This window comes from Pararge aegeria, chromosome 17 (assembly GCF_905163445.1).
Source record: "Pararge aegeria chromosome 17, ilParAegt1.1, whole genome shotgun sequence".
Lineage (NCBI taxonomy): Eukaryota > Metazoa > Arthropoda > Insecta > Lepidoptera > Nymphalidae > Pararge > Pararge aegeria.
Genome location: NC_053196.1, coordinates 15,148,883 through 15,168,322, shown reverse-complemented (window position 1 = coordinate 15,168,322; position 19,440 = coordinate 15,148,883). Strand labels below are relative to the sequence as shown.

Below are 19,440 nucleotides of genomic sequence, written 5' to 3'. Positions count from 1 at the left end.
AAAGTCCCCAAACAATCTATAGCTATAGAGGTTGCATGCTCAATTTTCTTGTAACCTGTTTTTATGTTAAACTTACTATAGTCGTAAAAATATAATAGGCCCGTTTTGACATTTGTCATCGCGACGTAACTAGTTATGGAACCATAAGACTCTGTACTCGATACTCACGATAAATCAATTCAAGTTTGTAACAGTACTGGATTGATATTATTATGTATTGTAAAGTGTTCGTTCGTTCAAAGTATTCCTTTAACTTCACAACCAATACGCGTAACTGGCTGTTGATTATACGTCCACTTTTCAACATGTTGAAACAGAGTTAGTACTATATAAAAACAAACACAAAAATCGAGTCAAATCACTATGTTTAAATTAATGTCCAAAATAGAAGAGCCATAGTTAACGTAAAAGTAAACAATATATATCAAACTTAAACGAGCGCACAGTCAACTTTACAAGATGAGGAACGAAAAACTGCGCAGTGCGCGCGGGGACGCTTCAGTCATGTGCCGCTTGGTCAGATACATCAACTCAGACTCATTATTTAGAACCCATTTTGAGAACCAAGCTCATTCGTTGCAGTAAAAATAACTACACAATATATAATTTCGATATTCAGTAAAAAAATGGTTACAGCTCTAGTATAAAAAAAAAAACACTGAGAACGTAACTGTTTTCGGAACGTTTCGCAACAATTATAAATTGCATGCTACTATGAAGTAAGCGCAAAAAGAATACTCGCGATATATTCTTTCGTATTATTTAACGTCCCAAAAAAATTTACGTATTTTTTAAACCACTGTATGTAATTGGTTTTTATTTTTTTGTTTCTTTCAGTTTCGTTCCAAGTTACATTCTATGGTCTTGCACAAATGTCAAAACGGGCCTATTACATTTTTACGACTATAGTACGGCTGAAAAACGAAAAAAAAATGTGAAATTGGTCTTTGAATACATTCTTTTGCACATGTGGAATGGGGATTTTTCATATTTATTTATATGTATTCCGAAAACGTGTACCAACTTAGAGCTCTGTTAATTTCGGTTACCTTACCCCTATTTTTTGGGGTAACTTGACCGGGTTATTTGTACAGATACTGATAATTCAACTATATTTAAGTAAATAATTTATTTACTTCTTATTTATAAAAGTATTCAAATAAAACAATTCTTATTTAACAAAATAGTTTATTTTATCACCTATTTAAATATTTTTATTAGAAACTGTAATATTAATAGACTGTTAAAGAAATGCATTTACAATTGATTTATTAAAAGTATAACTAACTTTATTTAAAAGTAGGTAATTACATTGAAATATTTTCTACAGCTTTTACATACAATTATTAAACAAGGTAATTTTGAAATAATTTTTAATATGACACAACATATCAAAAGTATACTCGATTGAGATAAATTATTATAATATAAAGTATGTCGAGTATATTTCAGTTTTTATAATTAACCTAAACACATATTGAATCCCTAACTGTTTTACATATTTATGTGTGTGCGTAAAACTTGTGTCTAATTTTCTTCTCCATATGACATTAAATAAATAAATAAAATTATTAAAAACACAGCTGATCAGCTTATCTGCTTATCCATGCATGTTTTTTTATATTACAACAGTTATTTCTCTCAAAGTATTTATGAGAGGAATACATAGTAGAATTTTAACTAGCCTACAGTACATACATTTTAACTAGCCTTGTGTAATTACTATTATACTAGTACAAAAATACTGTACATTCATATCACAGTTAGCCTAACTATACAACGTGTAACCGACATAAGAAATAAATTTTGAAGGATGCGTAAGTATATTTCATAAAAAATCACCCTGTAAAAACATTGAAGCAAAACAAGCATATTTTTCCATAAAAACGAATTCATAAAATGTAAGTGTTTACTTATGACAACCCTATTGGAGATAAAAGACCGACACGCACATAATACCTATGCTACGCGACGCGGAAAAGGATAGGACTCACATGATTTTAATTTTGCATGTGATGTTAGGGCTGTATCTGGTGTCTTTTAGTTTATTAAAAACTAGGACAGTATTTTACTCAAAAACTATAAGGTTTTCGGTTTCACAGATAAGTCGCAGAGACAGTACATAATATACTTCTGAAGCCTGTAAAGTGTTATTTCGGTTTTCAGTTACACATAGTATACACTTAAGTATTATGAAAGAAGGTAAAAGTATCACAGAAAGTAAAATATTTAATACAGAAGTATAAAAAAAAATTATATAATAATACATTCATATAAAATATCACATTTAATCAGATAACTCTGGTCAAATTGTTTTAATATCACGATAAACCCATACAACATGAATTAAAAAAATTACGAACTTTAATACTATTTTCTTTACTACCCTTACGGGGTTAAAAGCCTTCCACGATGAATTGAATATCCAATTCGAAGCAGTATTTCCTGAGATTACCGCGTTCAACCAAACATACTCTCCAACTTTGTAATATTAAATAAAATTATATGTATTTAAGAAACGCAAAAAAGTTAAAATGAACAAATGCACAGAGCGGTGACGTAACATTTTAGGGTTGCAACGTTCTGAAATCGAATCTTACGATGCCACTCCATACCAGTTCTACAGATAAATGTTCACTGTACTTCCTATAAAGTTCTGCTGTCCTAGTACATCTAGTACATATAATAATACTAATATCTTTATTACAGGCATATATATTTTTTTTTAACAAAGTTTCTATGTAAAATATTGATTTCCGTCACAATGGCGGTTATACTCCATTTGGTACATACAAGCGCTACGGGTACCCCAAAGCCGACCGATCAAGGCTTGCCTCGAGCCGTCCATATCATGGGACTCCACTGCCTCGAGGATCTGCTGTTGGTAGTCCAGGTGAAGCTCCTCTTGTAAGTCCACGGTTAAACCGGCTTGGTTGGCGAAGTTGTGGAGTACCACACACGCGTTCACCATCTTACCGGCTTTGATGGGGCTGTAGCGGAGTACCTGTTAATTTTACATAAAAAAATAATTAAAGATTACGTACTCGGACATTGTACACTCCATTATTTCTAAATTCGCACTGCAATTCGGACTGCACTTTTGGATTGTAATTTTTAGTTTTCTTTCGTTATTTTTCTTATTGTAATATTAGTTTTGTTTAACTTTTCGTATTTTTATTATAGTTTGTAGTGTTAATATCGGTAATTTTAAATAAATAAACTAAAATAAAATAGTAATCTTAAATAAAAAATGTCTTATAATATAAGCGATCTTGTCTTATATTATAAGACAATTAAGAGTAATACAATGTGTAATTGATAACCGAAATAATACTTCACAGGCTTTAGAGGTACATTATTTACTGTCTCTGAGACTTCTCTGTGAAACCGAAAACCTTTAAACTATGTTTTTAGTAAAAGAAATCAGAAACAGCTCTAACATCTCATGCAAAATTAAAATCATGCGACTCTTGTCACTGTATTAGGTACACGTCGCGTATCGACTATGCGCGTTTCGGTCTTTAATCTTCAATAGGGTTGTCATAAATAAACACTTGGAATATTCTGAATTATTGTATTTTGTATGAAAAAAAAAATTAGCTTCTTTGATTTAATATTTTTACAGGGTTTATCCCCACGAAAAATACCAATGCATCTTTCAATATTATTTCGTAATTCTGTTACACGTTGCATATAAATTTAAAATTTAAGAAACCCGCGACTTCTATTATGCCGATTTCATTAGCTAAGAACATTCGTTCGAATATAAATGTACACGAATGTCTAAGAATTGTTTACAATTACACATTTTATTTGTGTACGTTTTTTTTTACTTTGAATTTTATAATAACAGAGTATTGATTCAAAAGTACCTTGTGCGCTAACATGCACCGCCAGCGTCCCTTCAGCACGCCAATGCACCGGTCCGCAGCGCTGCGGGCGTGTGCGTGCAGTCGATTGTAGTACTCCTCGGCCGAACCGGGGTTGGCTCGCGGCACCGGCGTCATCAGCCAAGGTCGCTGCGCGTACGCAGAATCCCCTGCGACATATGAACGAAATGCCTTTTGTCCGTGTTTATTACGGTTTTTTAACCCCCGAGCCCGAGCAAGAACTATAGGGTGTTATATGTTGGACGTGTTTGTGTATGTTTAAATGGCTGTCTGTGGCAACGCATTTCCCGAACGGATTAACCGATTTTGATTTCGTTTTGTTTTTGCTTGAAAGGTAAATTACTTGGGAGTATTCTTGGCTCTGTTTGATGAAAATCGGTCCAAGATGGCCGCCGTCACAAAATGGCGGATTACATATATTTCACAATTCCCTCTATATGGGTATCAAATGAAAGAGCATGGCTAGTAGAATAATATACAGTGTTCACTATACTGAAAGGCGGGGGTGTTTTTTTTAATTTATATATTATCTATCACTAAACCGGAAACGGTGATAGTTAATATATGGCTTTCGATGGCCCGAGTTCGAATCCCAGCACGATTCTCTAACTTTGTAAAGTGACGTTAACGTCTCTAACGCACATAGCGTTTTAAGTAATTAAATTAACTTTGTAAAGTTATAGGTGCGTGCTAAGACTCAAACTGGGCCACCTGAGAGCGAAGTCGAGCTCCCACCGACTGGGTTATTACCGCTATTTATATTTATTATCATGAAATAAGGTTCTAAATTTTTTAATAATGTTGCATTTATTATCAATACACGCAAAGCTTCCGAAATAATCCGTGGTTTTTCTGCAAATTTGAGCGGAAGGACCATAGAAGTCAGTAGTATATAGAACTTCATGTTATTATTATAACTCTTTATTTGTACACCACGTTATGAAAAAAAAGAAACATAAAAATAGAAGTAGAATACAAAAGGCGGCCTTATCGCTTCATACCAAGCAGACAGTAGGTGCCTTCCCCGCGACTGTGTAGTTGCTGCATGAAATGGTCGACGGGGCACTGGCTCCACACGTGCGAGTCGTGACAGGCGCCGCCGAATGACGCGTCCACATACAGGATGTTCAGTTTCGAGTCGCATATCTGAAATATTTCATGGCAAGTTAAAATAAATAGATAAATATAGGTACTTCGACAATACACACATCGCCATCTATACAAGGTAAGCGTAGCTTGTGTTATGGGTACTAAGATTACTGATTAATAATTGTATTACTAATATACATAAATACTTATAAAATACAGATAAACACGCAGACACTGAAAAACATTAATGTTCATCACAGAAACATTTTCCAGTTGTGGGCATCGAACCCACGGCATTGGACTCAGAAAGCAGGGTCTCTACCCTCTGCTCCAATCGGCCGTGAAAAGTATCTAAGTATAAGCTAGGAAGTATACGTTAGTAAGTTATCTAAATTTAAGAATAACATAAAATGTAATATTCAATCTATCTGTAATCTGTAGATTCATTGCTTGACATGTCATTGTCAAAAAATATACGTACCATTTTTGACAAAAACAGTAAGCTTTAACAGTAAGCAGTAACAGTAAGCAGTAAGTTGCTAAGCGGCTTACCAACGGATTATAAACGTTAAGGTTTAAAGACTGCCCCAAGAGGGACATGACCGAATTCAACATCGATCGTACACATTGGGAGAGGCTAGCGGAAAAAAGAGATGAATTGCGCAAAAGCATTAATGAGGGATGCCGTATCTGTGACGAAGCTTGGCTTGGTGCTCTTGCTCAAAAACTGATACGAAGGGATCTTCAGATTGCGCCGAAGGGTTCAACTGCCATATTTGCGGCCGTAAATGTCGCTCGCGCATCGGCTTATTTAGCGATACAAAGAAGTGTCGCTTAGACAGTGTTTGAATCGTCTCTCGAGACGTACAGGCTATTGATTGTCTGATTACCAATGGTTGAATATTGCAAGTAGGATAAAAAAAATCAGTTCTAAGGATAGAGAGTAACAAAGGTTACTTTTTAGGTGAGTTTCATCTCAATCTTCAAAATTTAGGAAGTCTCAAATGGGCTTTAAGAAGCTAAGGCCGTAATAAAGGTACTCACAATCAAAACATTAATGGAATGATAGTTCTTCCTGTTGAAATATGCCCCCTCGTTCTCGCAAGGCCGGATGATGGCGACGTGGGTCCCATCTATGCAACCAGCTACGCCAGGAATACCGAATTCTTGGAAAAACCTAGAAAAAAATGTTAGGTATCTACTTTTTACTACTGCACTAAAGGAATAGAATTGAAAAACATTATTGCAACACAACAGAATAGGAAAAACACAAGGAAATCAGTAATAGTAGGTACTTAGTGCTAGGGTGCAAAGGCAGCCTTACCAAAGTGATCTTTTAAAGGCAACCTGAGCGTGCGAAGCCGATCAAAAAGTGGAAAGTGAATGGTGCATAAAGTATGCACCATTCATTACAAAAATGAAATAAAATTACATGAACATACATACTACATTTACATAATAACTACAAAAATACTAATTTAAATTGATATATACTATAATAGAAGAAGAAGAAACACTTTATTGCACGCATAAAACAGGAAAAGAAACAGTAAGGAGTTTACAGTACACAATTTAGACATGCAAAGGCGGCCTTATTGCTGCAAGCAATCTCTTACAGGCAACCTTTGTAGATAGGACTTACAGCAAGAGAACGGGATAGTGCCAAGAGTGTTGATAGATATACATAATACCAAAATGTAAAGATACAAATACATAGATAATTGAAATAAATATACGTAATATCCTCCTAATATTACAAATGTGAATTTAAGTTTGTTTGTTACGCTTTCGCGCGAAAACTACTTAACCGACCGTCATAAAACCTTGTACACGTATTTTTGGAGGTATCAGAAGTAACATAGTATACTTTTTATTAAAAAAAAATTATATATTTTACGTAAGATAAAAAAATGTTTGCCAAAAATCTCATGTATGACGATAGGTGTAGACTTTGCAGTAGTACGGTGAAGTCGAAGGACATATCTGGTATATATATATATAAAATATACGTAATGGGAATATAATAAAAGGTAATATATAGGGAGTTCGTTTTTCAAGTAGGTATTATTTATTTTACATCTTATTTGGGAGACTAATTCTATGATGAAGAAGACGAAACTACATTATTTATGGATAACTACAACAGTAATAAATGAAAGATGACATTAAACATTAACATCATATCAACCCATTATCGGCCCACTACAGGGCACGGGCCTCCCACTATGAGAAGGGGTTAAGACCGTAGTCCACCACGCTGGCCCAGTGCCGATTGGTGGACTTCGCACACCTTTGAGAACATTATGGACAACTCTCAACAACGTTATAGCCAAGTGGGTAGGACTTCGACTTCAGTTTCGGTGGGGCACCTTTTCTAAGTGATGTGCGTTTTAAAAAATTAAATATCACTTGCTTCAGCGGTAAAGGAAACCATCGTGGTTGAAACCACGATGGTTCAGAGTTCTCCATAATGTTCTCAAAGGCATGTCAAGTCTACCAATCTGCACATGGCCAGAATGGTGGGCTAACGCCTAAACCCATCTCATGATGACAGGAGACCTGTACTCTGTAGTGGGCCAGTAGCCTTATAATCCCTACTAATATTATAAATGTGAATGTAAGTTTGTTTGTTACGCTTTCATGCAAAAACTACTAAACCGATCATCACGAAACTTTGTACACATATTTCTGAAGGTATTAGAAGTAATATAGGATGCTTTTTATCCAGAAATATAAGCTCAGTTCTCTTGGGAGAGGGGACGAAAATGTTTGACGATTTTAAACCAGGCATAGCTATCCTAAATACATAAAGTTCTGCCACATTTATGAGGCACATGTCTTTCGAAAAACAAAAGCGGACGAAGTCGCGGGCAACAGCTAGTAATATATAAAGCTGAAGAGTTTGTTTGTTTGTTTACTTGAACTAGAATATTTTAGGAACAACTGGTCCTATTTGAAAAATTATTTCAGTGTTGGATAGCCCATTTGTCTAGGAAGGCTATATGTAGGTATATATCATCATTCTAAGATCAATAGGAGCATAGCACCAATGAAGAATGTTTCAAAATCAGGGTTTTATTTCCTTTTGAGAGCTTCAGCTGCGTAAAAGGTAGTTTCGATAAAATCATATATCACAAAGTTGTATGAATTTTTTAATGATAATGTTGGTATCGTTAGATAAGCATTAGTCTCGTACAAGACAAGTTAAATTACAATTTAAAAGTGTGATAAAATATCTTCGAACAGTGCCTGAAACAAATTATGGCTCCATAATGTGAACCAAGGGCCTTCATAGGATGGTTCACAGACAATTAGCGGGCGATGGTTTGCTTGAAGTATCTGTGTGTTGCAAAAAACCTTAACTCCCTTAAAGACTATAAATAAAATAAATAAATAAATATATACTACAACAATACACACATTGCCATCTAGCCCCAAGGCCCAAAGTAAGCATAGCTTGTGTTATGGGTACTAGGATGACTGATGAATATTTTTATGAATAATATATACATAAATACTTATAATACACAGATAAACACCAAGACACAGAAAAACATTCATGTTCATCACACCAACATTTTAAAGTTGTGGGAATCGAACCCACAGCCTTTGACTCAGAAAGCAGGGTTGCTGCCCACTGCGCAAGTCGGCCGTCAACTATGTTGACTATGTCCAGTCAGTGGGTTTATTATTTATTGGTTGAAAATAATGATGAACTGCTTCGCACAGATTAATTTGACCACAACTTCTGTTTTAATCAAGTACTTTTTTTTATTAGGAAAGCTCTTAATTTTATTTGATTATTGAATTTTCTTGTATTAGATATACACAATAATTTATGTAACTTACCCCCTAGATACTTCCTCTAACTCCTGATTGGTCCTAGGGAACTTTATGTACTTTCTCAATATTTTCGGAGAGTTGAGTGCGTTGGTGACATCCCTCAGACAATCATGCACGGAAGTCTGTGACAGACCGAGCAGATTTGTGCCAACTTCTTTCTGATAGCCACCTTGTCCATAAAACGCCAAAGCTGTTAATATCTGTAAAAATAGCTTTCATCATGATCTCTAACATATTAATGTCTCTCACAGGAGCAGGTTGATTTGCTAATTTCTGCCATCCTATTTATTCAATTATTTGGTTTATCTCATACCCTGAAACATTAAATGCTTCTTCAAGCAAAAAAAAAAATTTATTTATTGTATTGACCTCTTATACTAGACATATTATAATAAAGTAATGGTGAAAAAGAATTAAAATAATTTTTAAGTAACTAACAAACTAACTAAAGAATATCTTAAGAATACTTTGTACAGAGTGTCATTAAGAATGTCAATGTCATAATAGTGATAATAATCTAGACAAGATGGCTTAAAATGCTCTCCAAGGAATGGGGGTAGTTGAAGTTAATTTCTATCCACTTGTGATTGTTTGCAATAACAGTTGCCTGGTAGAAAATGCTTCAGCATTAAGTCTACCTTCTGTAAACCATTTTTTGGTTTTACAATAAAGTTTAAAAAAAATCAAACTTAAACACAGCTAAGAAAGTGGTGTGGCCTTGCATTAACATAAAATAGTAGCTTAGTATTGAGACAAAAACTCAATACCTTTCCATTTATCTTCAAATATGAAGCATACCTCTTCACTTATATAGATAGTACTTATTTGATAAACACGACATTATAAACTCTTTGCTCTAAGTTACCTTAATATCAGAAGAAATCGCATTGGAATATTGACGTCCTGGTAGAAAAGGTGTAAGCACGGTGCAAAGATCTTTAAATAGGGGTTTAGTCAGGTGAAACAATTTGAGGAACTCCTCATCTGGGAGGTCCAAGGGACTGCCCTGTTCTCTCAGAACCCGCTTGTTCACTCTCAGTTGCCGCTGCTTACGATCTTCTTCGGCCGCAGCCAAGAAATAAGCACCAGACATTTTATGCGTTTTCCAGCTGAAATCTCGAAATAAATACGTTCTGTGTTACAGTTAGTAATGATTTTTTGGTGTATATCTTAAAAGAATTATTGAAAATCAACTGTTTATTTAATAAAACGATTTTTTTAGTTAAGTTTATTGTGTTTATTATTTACGGCTTGCGCTTTGCTGTCATTTTGACAATTGGCATTGACATTTGACAAACAAATGACTTACCATTTGCATCCTTTTTGCAGCCAACTTCAGAAAGCTGAACCCAGCACTTCGCATTTACTCTCTTTGGAGTAATATTGTTCTGTGCAATAACTCCTCACAGATTGTGGGCTAGATACTCAAACGACGAGTCGCGAAGCTGAAGTGGGCAAATTGTTCGGAGGAGGGATGGACGTTGGGGTCCCAATGCACATTGGGAATAGCAGCCCTACACTGGTAAGCGCAGCGTTGGTCGACCCCCGACGAGGTGGACGGACGAAATTAGGCGCGTCGCAGGTAGCCGCTGGATTCAAGCGGCACAAAGCGTGGAATTTGGAACTCCCTACAAGTCCTATGTCCAGCAGTGGACGTCTATCGGTTGATATGAATATGATGATGATGACTCAAATGATTATTTATTTACTTATCCCATTGAGCTATAGGACTTATCCCAAACAACTGTTTTGAAATATTTTAGTTGGCTGTTAGTGTTTTTAGACGGATTGATACGAACGACATTAATACTTAGATCTAACTGAAAAAAATACAGGCAGGTAGAGGATTATAGAGGGAGGGTTTTTGACGACCTTCCTCTGGCGCAGCTGTGGCCTGTGAGCGTTCTATGACCTCACTTAAAATATAGTTTTAGAAATTGTTGGTGTACACCGATAAACTGAATACGTCTGCCGAACTCTTTCAGGCGGGCGTGATATTATGATGTGCGATATTGCGTAAGCAATGCACATTATATATGCTGTAATTTTTTGGCAAGTTGTCTGTCCTCGAAACTCATCATCAATATGCAATTTAAATGGGACCATCGGAATGAATCCCTCTGGAAAAAAAAAGAATGTTGCAAATAAGAATTGTAAAAATTTTTATTCGAAGAATAAAGTCGAATTGAAAACCTTCTCCTTTGCGAAGAAAGTCTGTTAAAAAATCACATAGAAGGGTAGGTTGGCAACCTTTCTAGTGCAGCAGTGAACGCTGTGGTTTTAAGCGGGAGGTCCCAGATTTGAACTCAAGCAGAGGATTTGGAAATTTATTATTTTAGAATTATCTCTGGTCTGGTGGCAGGCTGCAGCTGCGGACCGTTTCCACTCTATCGACAAACACGTACCGCTAAGCGATTTAGCGTTCCGGTACGATGTCGCGTTGAAACCGATTAGGGGTATGGCTTCAAGATAACTGCCATGCCCCTACCAGGTTAGCCCGTTACCATCTAAGACCGCATTGCCACTTACCTGCAGGCAAGGTAGCAGTCAAGGGTTAACCGGTAAAGAAATAAAAAAAAATCTGGACTTCATTTCAGAACCCAATGGGAGTTGGATCAAAGTAAGAAAATTACCTAGAAATAGAATAAATTATGGTTAAAAGTCCCTCACCTTTGAAGGCGCCAAATTTTATAATAAAATACCTATACCTATAAAAAATGTAAACTCATACATTGAGTATTCAAAACTAAATTAGCTTCTTATATATTAAGTAATAGCAACAAATTTAAAGACGAATACATTGAAGGAGATAATAGTAAAATTCTATTTTGTTTAGTCTAAGTATATTAATAATTTATTATAATTTATTATTGAAAATAATGTTTCCTATGTAAGTGACTTAGGTCTATTTATGGGAATAAATGTCTTTAAACCTAAACCTAATAAAATTAAAAATGATCCCATAACGGGCGAAACGGGGTTACCGGAAGTTCGTTGTCTGTAATGTCTTTAATGTGTTTTTGCAGAAAGAGTACTACAACAAGTTAAAAGCAAGTTTTACTTTACTAATAATGTAAATTTATAAATAAATAAATATACTACGGCAATACACACATCTAGCCCCAATGTAAGCGTAACTTGTGTTATGGCTACTAAGATAGATAAACAATAAATACTTACAATATACCTACAGATCGTGCTTTATGATTATGCTCATGTTATTTTTTGATTATGCTCGTCTCACACACATTTTTCCAGTTGTGGGAATCGAAGCTACAGCTACAGGACAAAGAAAGTGGGATCAATGCCCACTGCGCCACTCGGCCGTCAAAATTTATATTACTTACATCTCAAGTAAGCCGTGCGCACAGTGTGGTCTAAGTGTTGTATTTATTGTTATAATATTTCGGAAAGTGTAAAAGATTTGAAGTCATTAACCTGGTAATGAAACATTAAAATATATTAATACGAATAAATGAAATTAATGAAAAAATTAATCTACATAATAAGTAACACAATAGTCATTTTTTCATTGTAATTGTTAAAACTATATTTTTAACACTTTACAAAATGTTAATACAAATAATTGTCCTTTTTTTATTACTTTTTGCAAAACATGCATATATATAAAAAAAACAATCATAAAATATATATAAAAAATAAAAAAGATATCTCTCCGGCGGGGAATCGAACCCCGGTCTCCCGTGTGACAGGCGGGGATACTTACCACTATACTACCGAAGATGTGATTACTACTGTTAAAAATACGTACGTACTGTTAGCAGTAGACCGTTTAGAAATATCATGTCCGGTTGTATCAATCTTTATTTAGTTTAATTTGAATACTGCTTATAGCCAAATTATTATCTCATATTAGCCATTACAATGTGAAATTGTGTTTATAAAATTTAGAATTTAGTTTCGCCTGTAGTTCACTTAATAATAATAAAATTTTTGAGCTTAGTTTTTAAACAGTAGACCTTTGTCAAATGTCAATGTCACTGTCAAGTGTCATTATTTGTCAAATAGTGCCAAGCGGAACTTGAAAGCGGTTCAAGCAAAGAAGCAAAGCTTGGGTATTTTTTTTATATGGAATTGCGATAATTCAAAGAATTCTTTAGTGTATTATATCATTTAACAATGAGTGAGAAACTTAAGGAGCTCCGAGAAAGGTCTCAAAAAAGGAAGAAATTATTAGCACAAACTGTAGGTTCCGAAAAAGTTTCCAATTTAGTTATAACTTTTCGAGTGGCTATTTTGCAATAAATCTCATCTTACAGCTAGGCGTATCGAGTGTTAGTGAACTGCGCCATGCCTTGGGAGCCACGGCAGACGTACTACCGAAAAAGCAAGCCTCAACAGAGTACAGTTCGGACGGAATTGAGAAACCTACACAGAAGGAAACTGATAGCCTTGTTTATACAGACTCCTCTACTTTCTTGAAGGTTAACTATTTTATTTTTCATACTGATGGTATTGTGTATAATATATTGTACGGTGAACCATTATTTCTGAATATTATGTTTGAATATGACAAAAACTATCAAAAATAAAGTTAGTGATGTCTAAAGTTTAAACATTTGTATATATATGAGCCCGGTCCTGGGATTTTTTTTTTTTTTTTTTTTTTCTCCTGTCCTGGGATTGCCTATATTTGTACACAAGTCACCTCTGTCACTACTTTATATTCAGACTTAAGCAGCACTATCTTTCTTCCTTATCATAATATTTTATTTTTGTTGAAGTACCTATGTATTTTTTAGCATTTGCATATTATGTCCAACTTTTTTCTTTTCTTTTGTTGTTTCTATTCTTTTCTTGCCATTTTTCTGGGGCCACTGGTGGAGTTCTCTAAAATAAAAAAGATTGCTATATGTTGTGCTTATAGATATCTGGTACTCAAGTTGGGTTATGAGAGTGTGTAGGATGGGTATTTATGGCCATATTCATCCCCCCTTTCCTAAAATGTATAAGTTTTGTAGTTTTTTTGTTATTTGAACCAGATGTGGCAAGAACGAAAAGAACTATGGAATTTCAAATTCCATAGTTTTTTTCGTTTTCGTGTGGCAAGAACCCCCCAGGCCCCAGAAAAATGGCAAGAAAAGAATAGAAACAACAAAAGAAAAGAAAAAAGCACCAAGTATTAACTACCCAGATTTAATTGAGCTTTTGATATGATTAAGTTTTAACAGATAAAACTTAACCATATCAATATTTAAACCTATCCTTACACAGACTCAAAGCATACATACACACACCTTCACTCACTCAGTACACCGCACATATTAAATTATCTATATAAAATATCTCAATTCTCAAAACTAAAATAGCAAAATTCAATAAATTAAATTAATAGTTTGTAAATTTCAAAACCACCAGTACCAGAAAAAGAATTTGGTGGAAAATTGTAACATTTAATAGTCAACAACTCAAGTAACAATATATTATGTGCAAAAACTGATAGCTTCCATCAGCAAGAGTTCTAAAAGCTATAACAAATATTGCATGAGCTTAGCTTTTAATTCAAACATTTTAAATAAATTTATTATATGTTGCATATAATGATAAAGAAAACTATATGTAAGATAAATTATATAAAATTGGTATGTATTTGTAATATTTTCATTGTTATGGATTAAATAAATTTATTGTTATTATTTAGGAATTTCTTTAGTTAAATCTTCATTGTTATTTTTTAGAGGTTTTGATTTAACTAAAATAAATTCAAAAACTATTCCCCTATATAACCCTTCTGGAACACCCCACAAAAGAATTTATTCCTGTGATTTTTTCTGAATCTATCTTAGTATTAGGAATCGGTTGATAGTAATGAAGCATCTTAAGATGCTGTATGGGTTACTTAATAAATAAGAGCTTTATTTCTCCCCCCAGGGTACCCAATCCTCGAATCCTCACAATGACTACTGCCAGCACTTTGTGGACACGGGCCAGAGGCCACAGAACTTCATCCGTGATGTTGGACTTGCAGACAGGTTTGAGGAGTACCCCAAACTGAGAGAGCTGATAAAGTTGAAAGATGAGCTCATCGCCAGAACTGCTACACCTCCTATGTACTTGAAGTGTGATCTTAAGGTATGTTAACTAGAGTTTGAAGTTCATAAAAGTTTTACTGCCTATGAATAAATTAACCCCAAACAGATAAAATATGGATAAAAAATTTGTATGAAAGTCCCTCATCAAATTATGTCGTTAAATTTTGTATTTTAATTGCTATAAACTTTGCCTTTTGGAGACCAGCATATCTATGCAGAAAATTTTTCTTAATTTCATCGTATGACAGAAGCTCTATTCACACAAAATTGCTGACATACACTGGAATTATTATTGTGTATCCACAAAAGAAACAAAATAAAAAAAGCGATTGTAACATCAGTATGTAGATACTAGTATGTAGAACCAAAATTGTTCTACATACTAGTATCCTGATAAAATAAGTAGTTTATTCAAAGGTACATTATTTGGTTATTTATAACAAATTACTAAATTGAATCTTGGGAATATGTCTCAATTCATTCAAAGTCAAGCATGTCCGCAATCACGCATGCGCATTTCGTATTAGATATAAAATCTGTATGTAATTGTATTAGATAGCTCTCTTTTTCCTTTATCTATCTCTTTCTACCTATGCCATATCTTTTTTCTCTCTCTTACATAATGTGCCTTCACGTGACCTTGAATTTTTGATCTCGATATTTATTTTTGGTTGTCACGGCTTTTAATAAATTTCTTTAAGACGTTTGACCTCAAGTCAATGGGCAGCAAGTTCGACGTGGTGCTGGTGGAACCGCCGCTGGGCGCTGGGTGGCGTTGGCGCGACGTGCTGGCGTTGGAGTTGCATCATATCGCACAACCGCGCTCCTTCGTTTTTCTATGGTGCGGAAGTTCTGAGGGTGAGTAGTTTATCCGATCAAAAACATAAGTTTAAAAATTAAGAGTCAAGTTCCATATGAAGAATATGGATGTTTGTCGACTTCGCCGACAAAAGATCAAAAGGGGTGCTAACTGCCAACATAATAATAAAAATAATAATAATATAACAATCCCACAAGTACTTAGTAACTCAGAACGTGTGAAGAGTAAGCTCTACCATACCGCCATAACTCCTAAGAGTTGCATGGCAGATTCTACAAGGCCCTGTCGGGACCGGATGTCGATCTAATCGCATTTGTACCCTGGTTACAGTTCGATGACCTATTTCTATTGTTAAGAATTAAAAAAAAGAAAACCAATAAATGATAATAATAATAATAATAATATAATATTATTGCCAGATAACACATTCTAAAAAATGCAAATGTGTTTATAAAAGAGGTCAGTGGATGATGCCCACTTATTAATCTCTTAGGACTGGACATGGGCAGGGAATGCCTCAAGAAGTGGGGGTTCCGGCGCTGCGAGGACATCTGCTGGATCAAAACAAACATCAAGAACCCCGGCCACTCGAAAAACTTGGAACATAACGCCGTGTTCCAGAGGACTAAGGAGCATTGTCTTATGGGCATTAAGGGTATTAATAATAAAAACAAAATATAATTAATAAATAATAAATATACTTTAACATAACCAGCCAAAGTCAACCGTAACATGTGTTATGGGTACTAAGATAAGAAACGAATAAAATATACATACATACTTATAATCTACAGCTGAACACCTATATACTGAAATTCAAAATTCATTTATTTCAAGTAGGCCTAATATAAGCACTTTTGTAACGTCAAATCTGTCTGTTTGTAGTGACTCTACCATCGATTCGGAAGGCAAATTCTACCGAGCCAGCAAGAAACTCAGCAGTTGCTCTTTTCCAACATCAACAATTTACATTTTACAGTTTTAACATTCATTTTTCTATCTTGTGAGATGAAAGCGGAGCCGGATGCTTCCAAGCAACTTTGTTATTAAGAAATTCATCAATAGTAACCTCGCTGTAATCAATGTGTTTTAACATAATCTTTAAACTTATGCATTGGTAGATCCAAAATTACCTTGATCTTGATTCTTGATTGAATGATTCCTGAATCATATTATAAAAGCGCATACTCAATCACACAAATGACTTCTGTACCTTTCGCAGACGATATGCTGATGTCACTTATTATGACCATTTCTTGTAAGTCGACTGTTTATATCCACTTTGTGTTTATATAGTTGTCTTACAAATTAATATGTTGTCTTACAAATACTATATTATTATTAATATATTGTGAAGCTACAGTAAGTATACCCATTTCTTTAAACTTCTCACGAATCCTTCCGATTGAAAAACATTCATTACCATCACACAAACATTTTCACATGTTGAAGGCATTGTATCGGTGGATATTTTGATAGAAATGAGTGCATTTCGATACACTTCAGTCTTGTGAGAGGCTCAGACGGCGGAAAGTCGTCATCACAGTTTATTGATTGTGCATAATCCCACCAATCACTAATATGCACTCTCTCTGTACAGGTACGGTGAGGAGATCAGTTGACGGGGACTTTATACATGCAAATGTAGACATAGATCTGATTATATCCGAGGACCCAGAGTTCGGGAGTACGGAGAAGCCAATCGAGATATTCCATATCATGGAGCATTTCTGTCTGGGCCGTAGAAGGTAACTTTGCAAACATCCATTTTAGGTTGTCTTCCAAGATGTGACCATCCATTTTTCCCATCGCACGATGGTTGACACAACCTGAACGTAAAGGTTTCCATGAGAGTCAATTACGTAAAAGAAATAGCTAAGAAAAAATAACTTTAAATATATGCAATATACTATGCAATATTACAGTGTCACATTAATTGGTTTAAATATTTGAATGAAATGAATGTTTGATGAGAAGACTTCGACTTGATTTTTGAGGGGCCGAATTCGAATCCCAGCACGAACCTCTAACTTTTCTACACAATGTGCGTTTTAAACAATTAAAATATCACTTGCTTCAACGGTTAAGGAAAACGTCGTGAGGAAACCTGCATGCTTGAGAGTACTCCATGCTGTTCTCAAAGGTGCATGGAGTATGCCAGTCCACTGGGCCAGCGTGGTGGATTACGGCCTTAACCCCTCCTAACTGTGGGAGGAGATCCTTGCCCTGTAGTGGGTCGGTTATGGGTTGAAGTCAAAGTCAAATATTTCTTTATTCAATTAGGCACATAGATGGCACTTTTGTTGCGTTCATTACATACAAAATGCGCGGTTTCACCATGAAGCGTCATAATAGTAAAATGAACGGAAATAAAAAAGATGTGACACTAAATATTTTTTCCCCAGAGTGCATCTCTTCGGCAAAGACTCTACCATCCGCCCGGGCTGGGTCACCATTGGACACGAGCTGACAAACTCTAACTTCAACGCAGAACTCTACGCGTCCTACTTCACGGAGGGCCGCGAAACAACTGGCTGCACAGAAAGAATAGAGGCCCTGAGGCCTAAAAGCCCTCCGAATACAAGCAAAGGCGCCCGGCCGAGGGGTAGGGGTGGTTTTAGGGGCAGAGGCCGCGGTAGGGGCGCTATTTAGTGGTATCTCATATATGGACTCTTGGAGTATTTGGTTGTTCCTAGACTATTGGTGATTCTAATAAAATTTGTTACTGTACGTGGCTGTATTTTTTTATAACTTAATAATTACGATGCAAGTATTCTTTACAGTTTCATAAATAACTATTAGGACATTGGGTGTTTTCATGTTGCCAATAGGCTAACTGTTTCAGGATCTTTTATAAAGGAATTTAAGCGTGGTTGTAGAAAAACAATTTTAAATACAAATCGTGAAACTATAACATTGTGTATTATGAAAATTAAGCTTAATTTTTATTTTCGTATTATGAAAATTAAGCTAAATTTTCATAATATATCGAGGATTTCCGTAAAGTAACGCTGGCTTCTATCCAATCTTTATACATTGAATAAGAAGTGTTTAGGCCACCTCGCTGGCTGAGTACGGATTCGTAGACTTCACGCGCCTTTGAGGACATATGGAAATCTCAGGCGGGCAGGTTTTTCACGATTTTCCTTCATCGTTAAAGCAAGTAATATTTTAATTTCTTGGACCGAAAACAACTCCGGAAAAGAGAATGAATTAAGAGAACATGAATTCCGACCCGCATTGACCACTGAAAACTTATAACAATTCAAAAAATTATATTAAAACGTTTTATAACATTGAAGCGGTGATAGCCTAGTGGGTAAGGCTTCGGCTTTCCTTTCGTGAAGACCGAGTTCTAGTCCCGGCACGCACCACTGACTTTTCGGAGTTACGTGCGTTTTTAATTTAAGCCATTTAAATATCCCTTGCTTTAAACGGCGAAGGAAAACATCGTGAGGTAACCTGCATGCCTGAGTGTTCTCCGTAATGTTATCAACGGTGTGTGAAGTCCACCAATCCGCTCTGGGCCAGCGTGGTGGACTACGACCTAAGCCAGAGACCCGAACCCTGTAGTGGGCCGGTGGATGACAACATTCAAGTCCAGTGCAGAAGCGGTGATAGCTTAGTGGGTAAAGCTTTGGCTTGCCTTCCGGGGAGACAGAGTACGACCCCCGGCACCTTCTTTTCTGATTTAAGAAATTAAATATCAAACGCTTTAATGGTAGAGGCAAACATGTTCTAAACG

General features: G+C 35.4%; 2 protein-coding genes and 1 non-coding gene across 3 annotated transcripts; 1 reads left to right on the top strand and 2 right to left on the bottom strand.

The window, feature by feature from the left end:
- Window positions 1-2,105: 2,105 nt before the first annotated feature.
- Window positions 2,106-10,027, bottom strand: LOC120631014 (putative nuclease HARBI1). The gene is made up of 6 exons (XM_039900404.1): window positions 9,688-10,027; window positions 8,829-9,022; window positions 6,024-6,156; window positions 4,892-5,036; window positions 3,873-4,039; window positions 2,106-3,004 (listed from the first exon to the last, which is right to left on the bottom strand). Exons 1-6 carry the CDS (start codon window positions 9,913-9,915, stop codon window positions 2,738-2,740), a joined length of 1,134 nt encoding a protein of 377 aa, XP_039756338.1. The 5' UTR covers window positions 9,916-10,027; the 3' UTR covers window positions 2,106-2,737.
- Window positions 10,028-12,494: 2,467 nt separating this feature from the next.
- On the bottom strand, window positions 12,495-12,566 carry Trnad-guc. The gene has a single exon. It is a non-coding gene; the product is annotated as a tRNA-Asp (tRNA).
- A 297-nt stretch (window positions 12,567-12,863) lies between these two features.
- LOC120630917 (N6-adenosine-methyltransferase non-catalytic subunit) lies at window positions 12,864-18,425 on the top strand. The gene is made up of 7 exons (XM_039900259.1): window positions 12,864-13,028; window positions 13,103-13,267; window positions 14,715-14,915; window positions 15,577-15,733; window positions 16,189-16,350; window positions 17,296-17,443; window positions 18,101-18,425. The coding sequence occupies exons 1-7, from the start codon at window positions 12,963-12,965 to the stop codon at window positions 18,345-18,347; spliced, it is 1,146 nt and encodes a 381-aa protein (XP_039756193.1). The 5' UTR covers window positions 12,864-12,962; the 3' UTR covers window positions 18,348-18,425.
- Window positions 18,426-19,440: the final 1,015 nt, after the last annotated feature.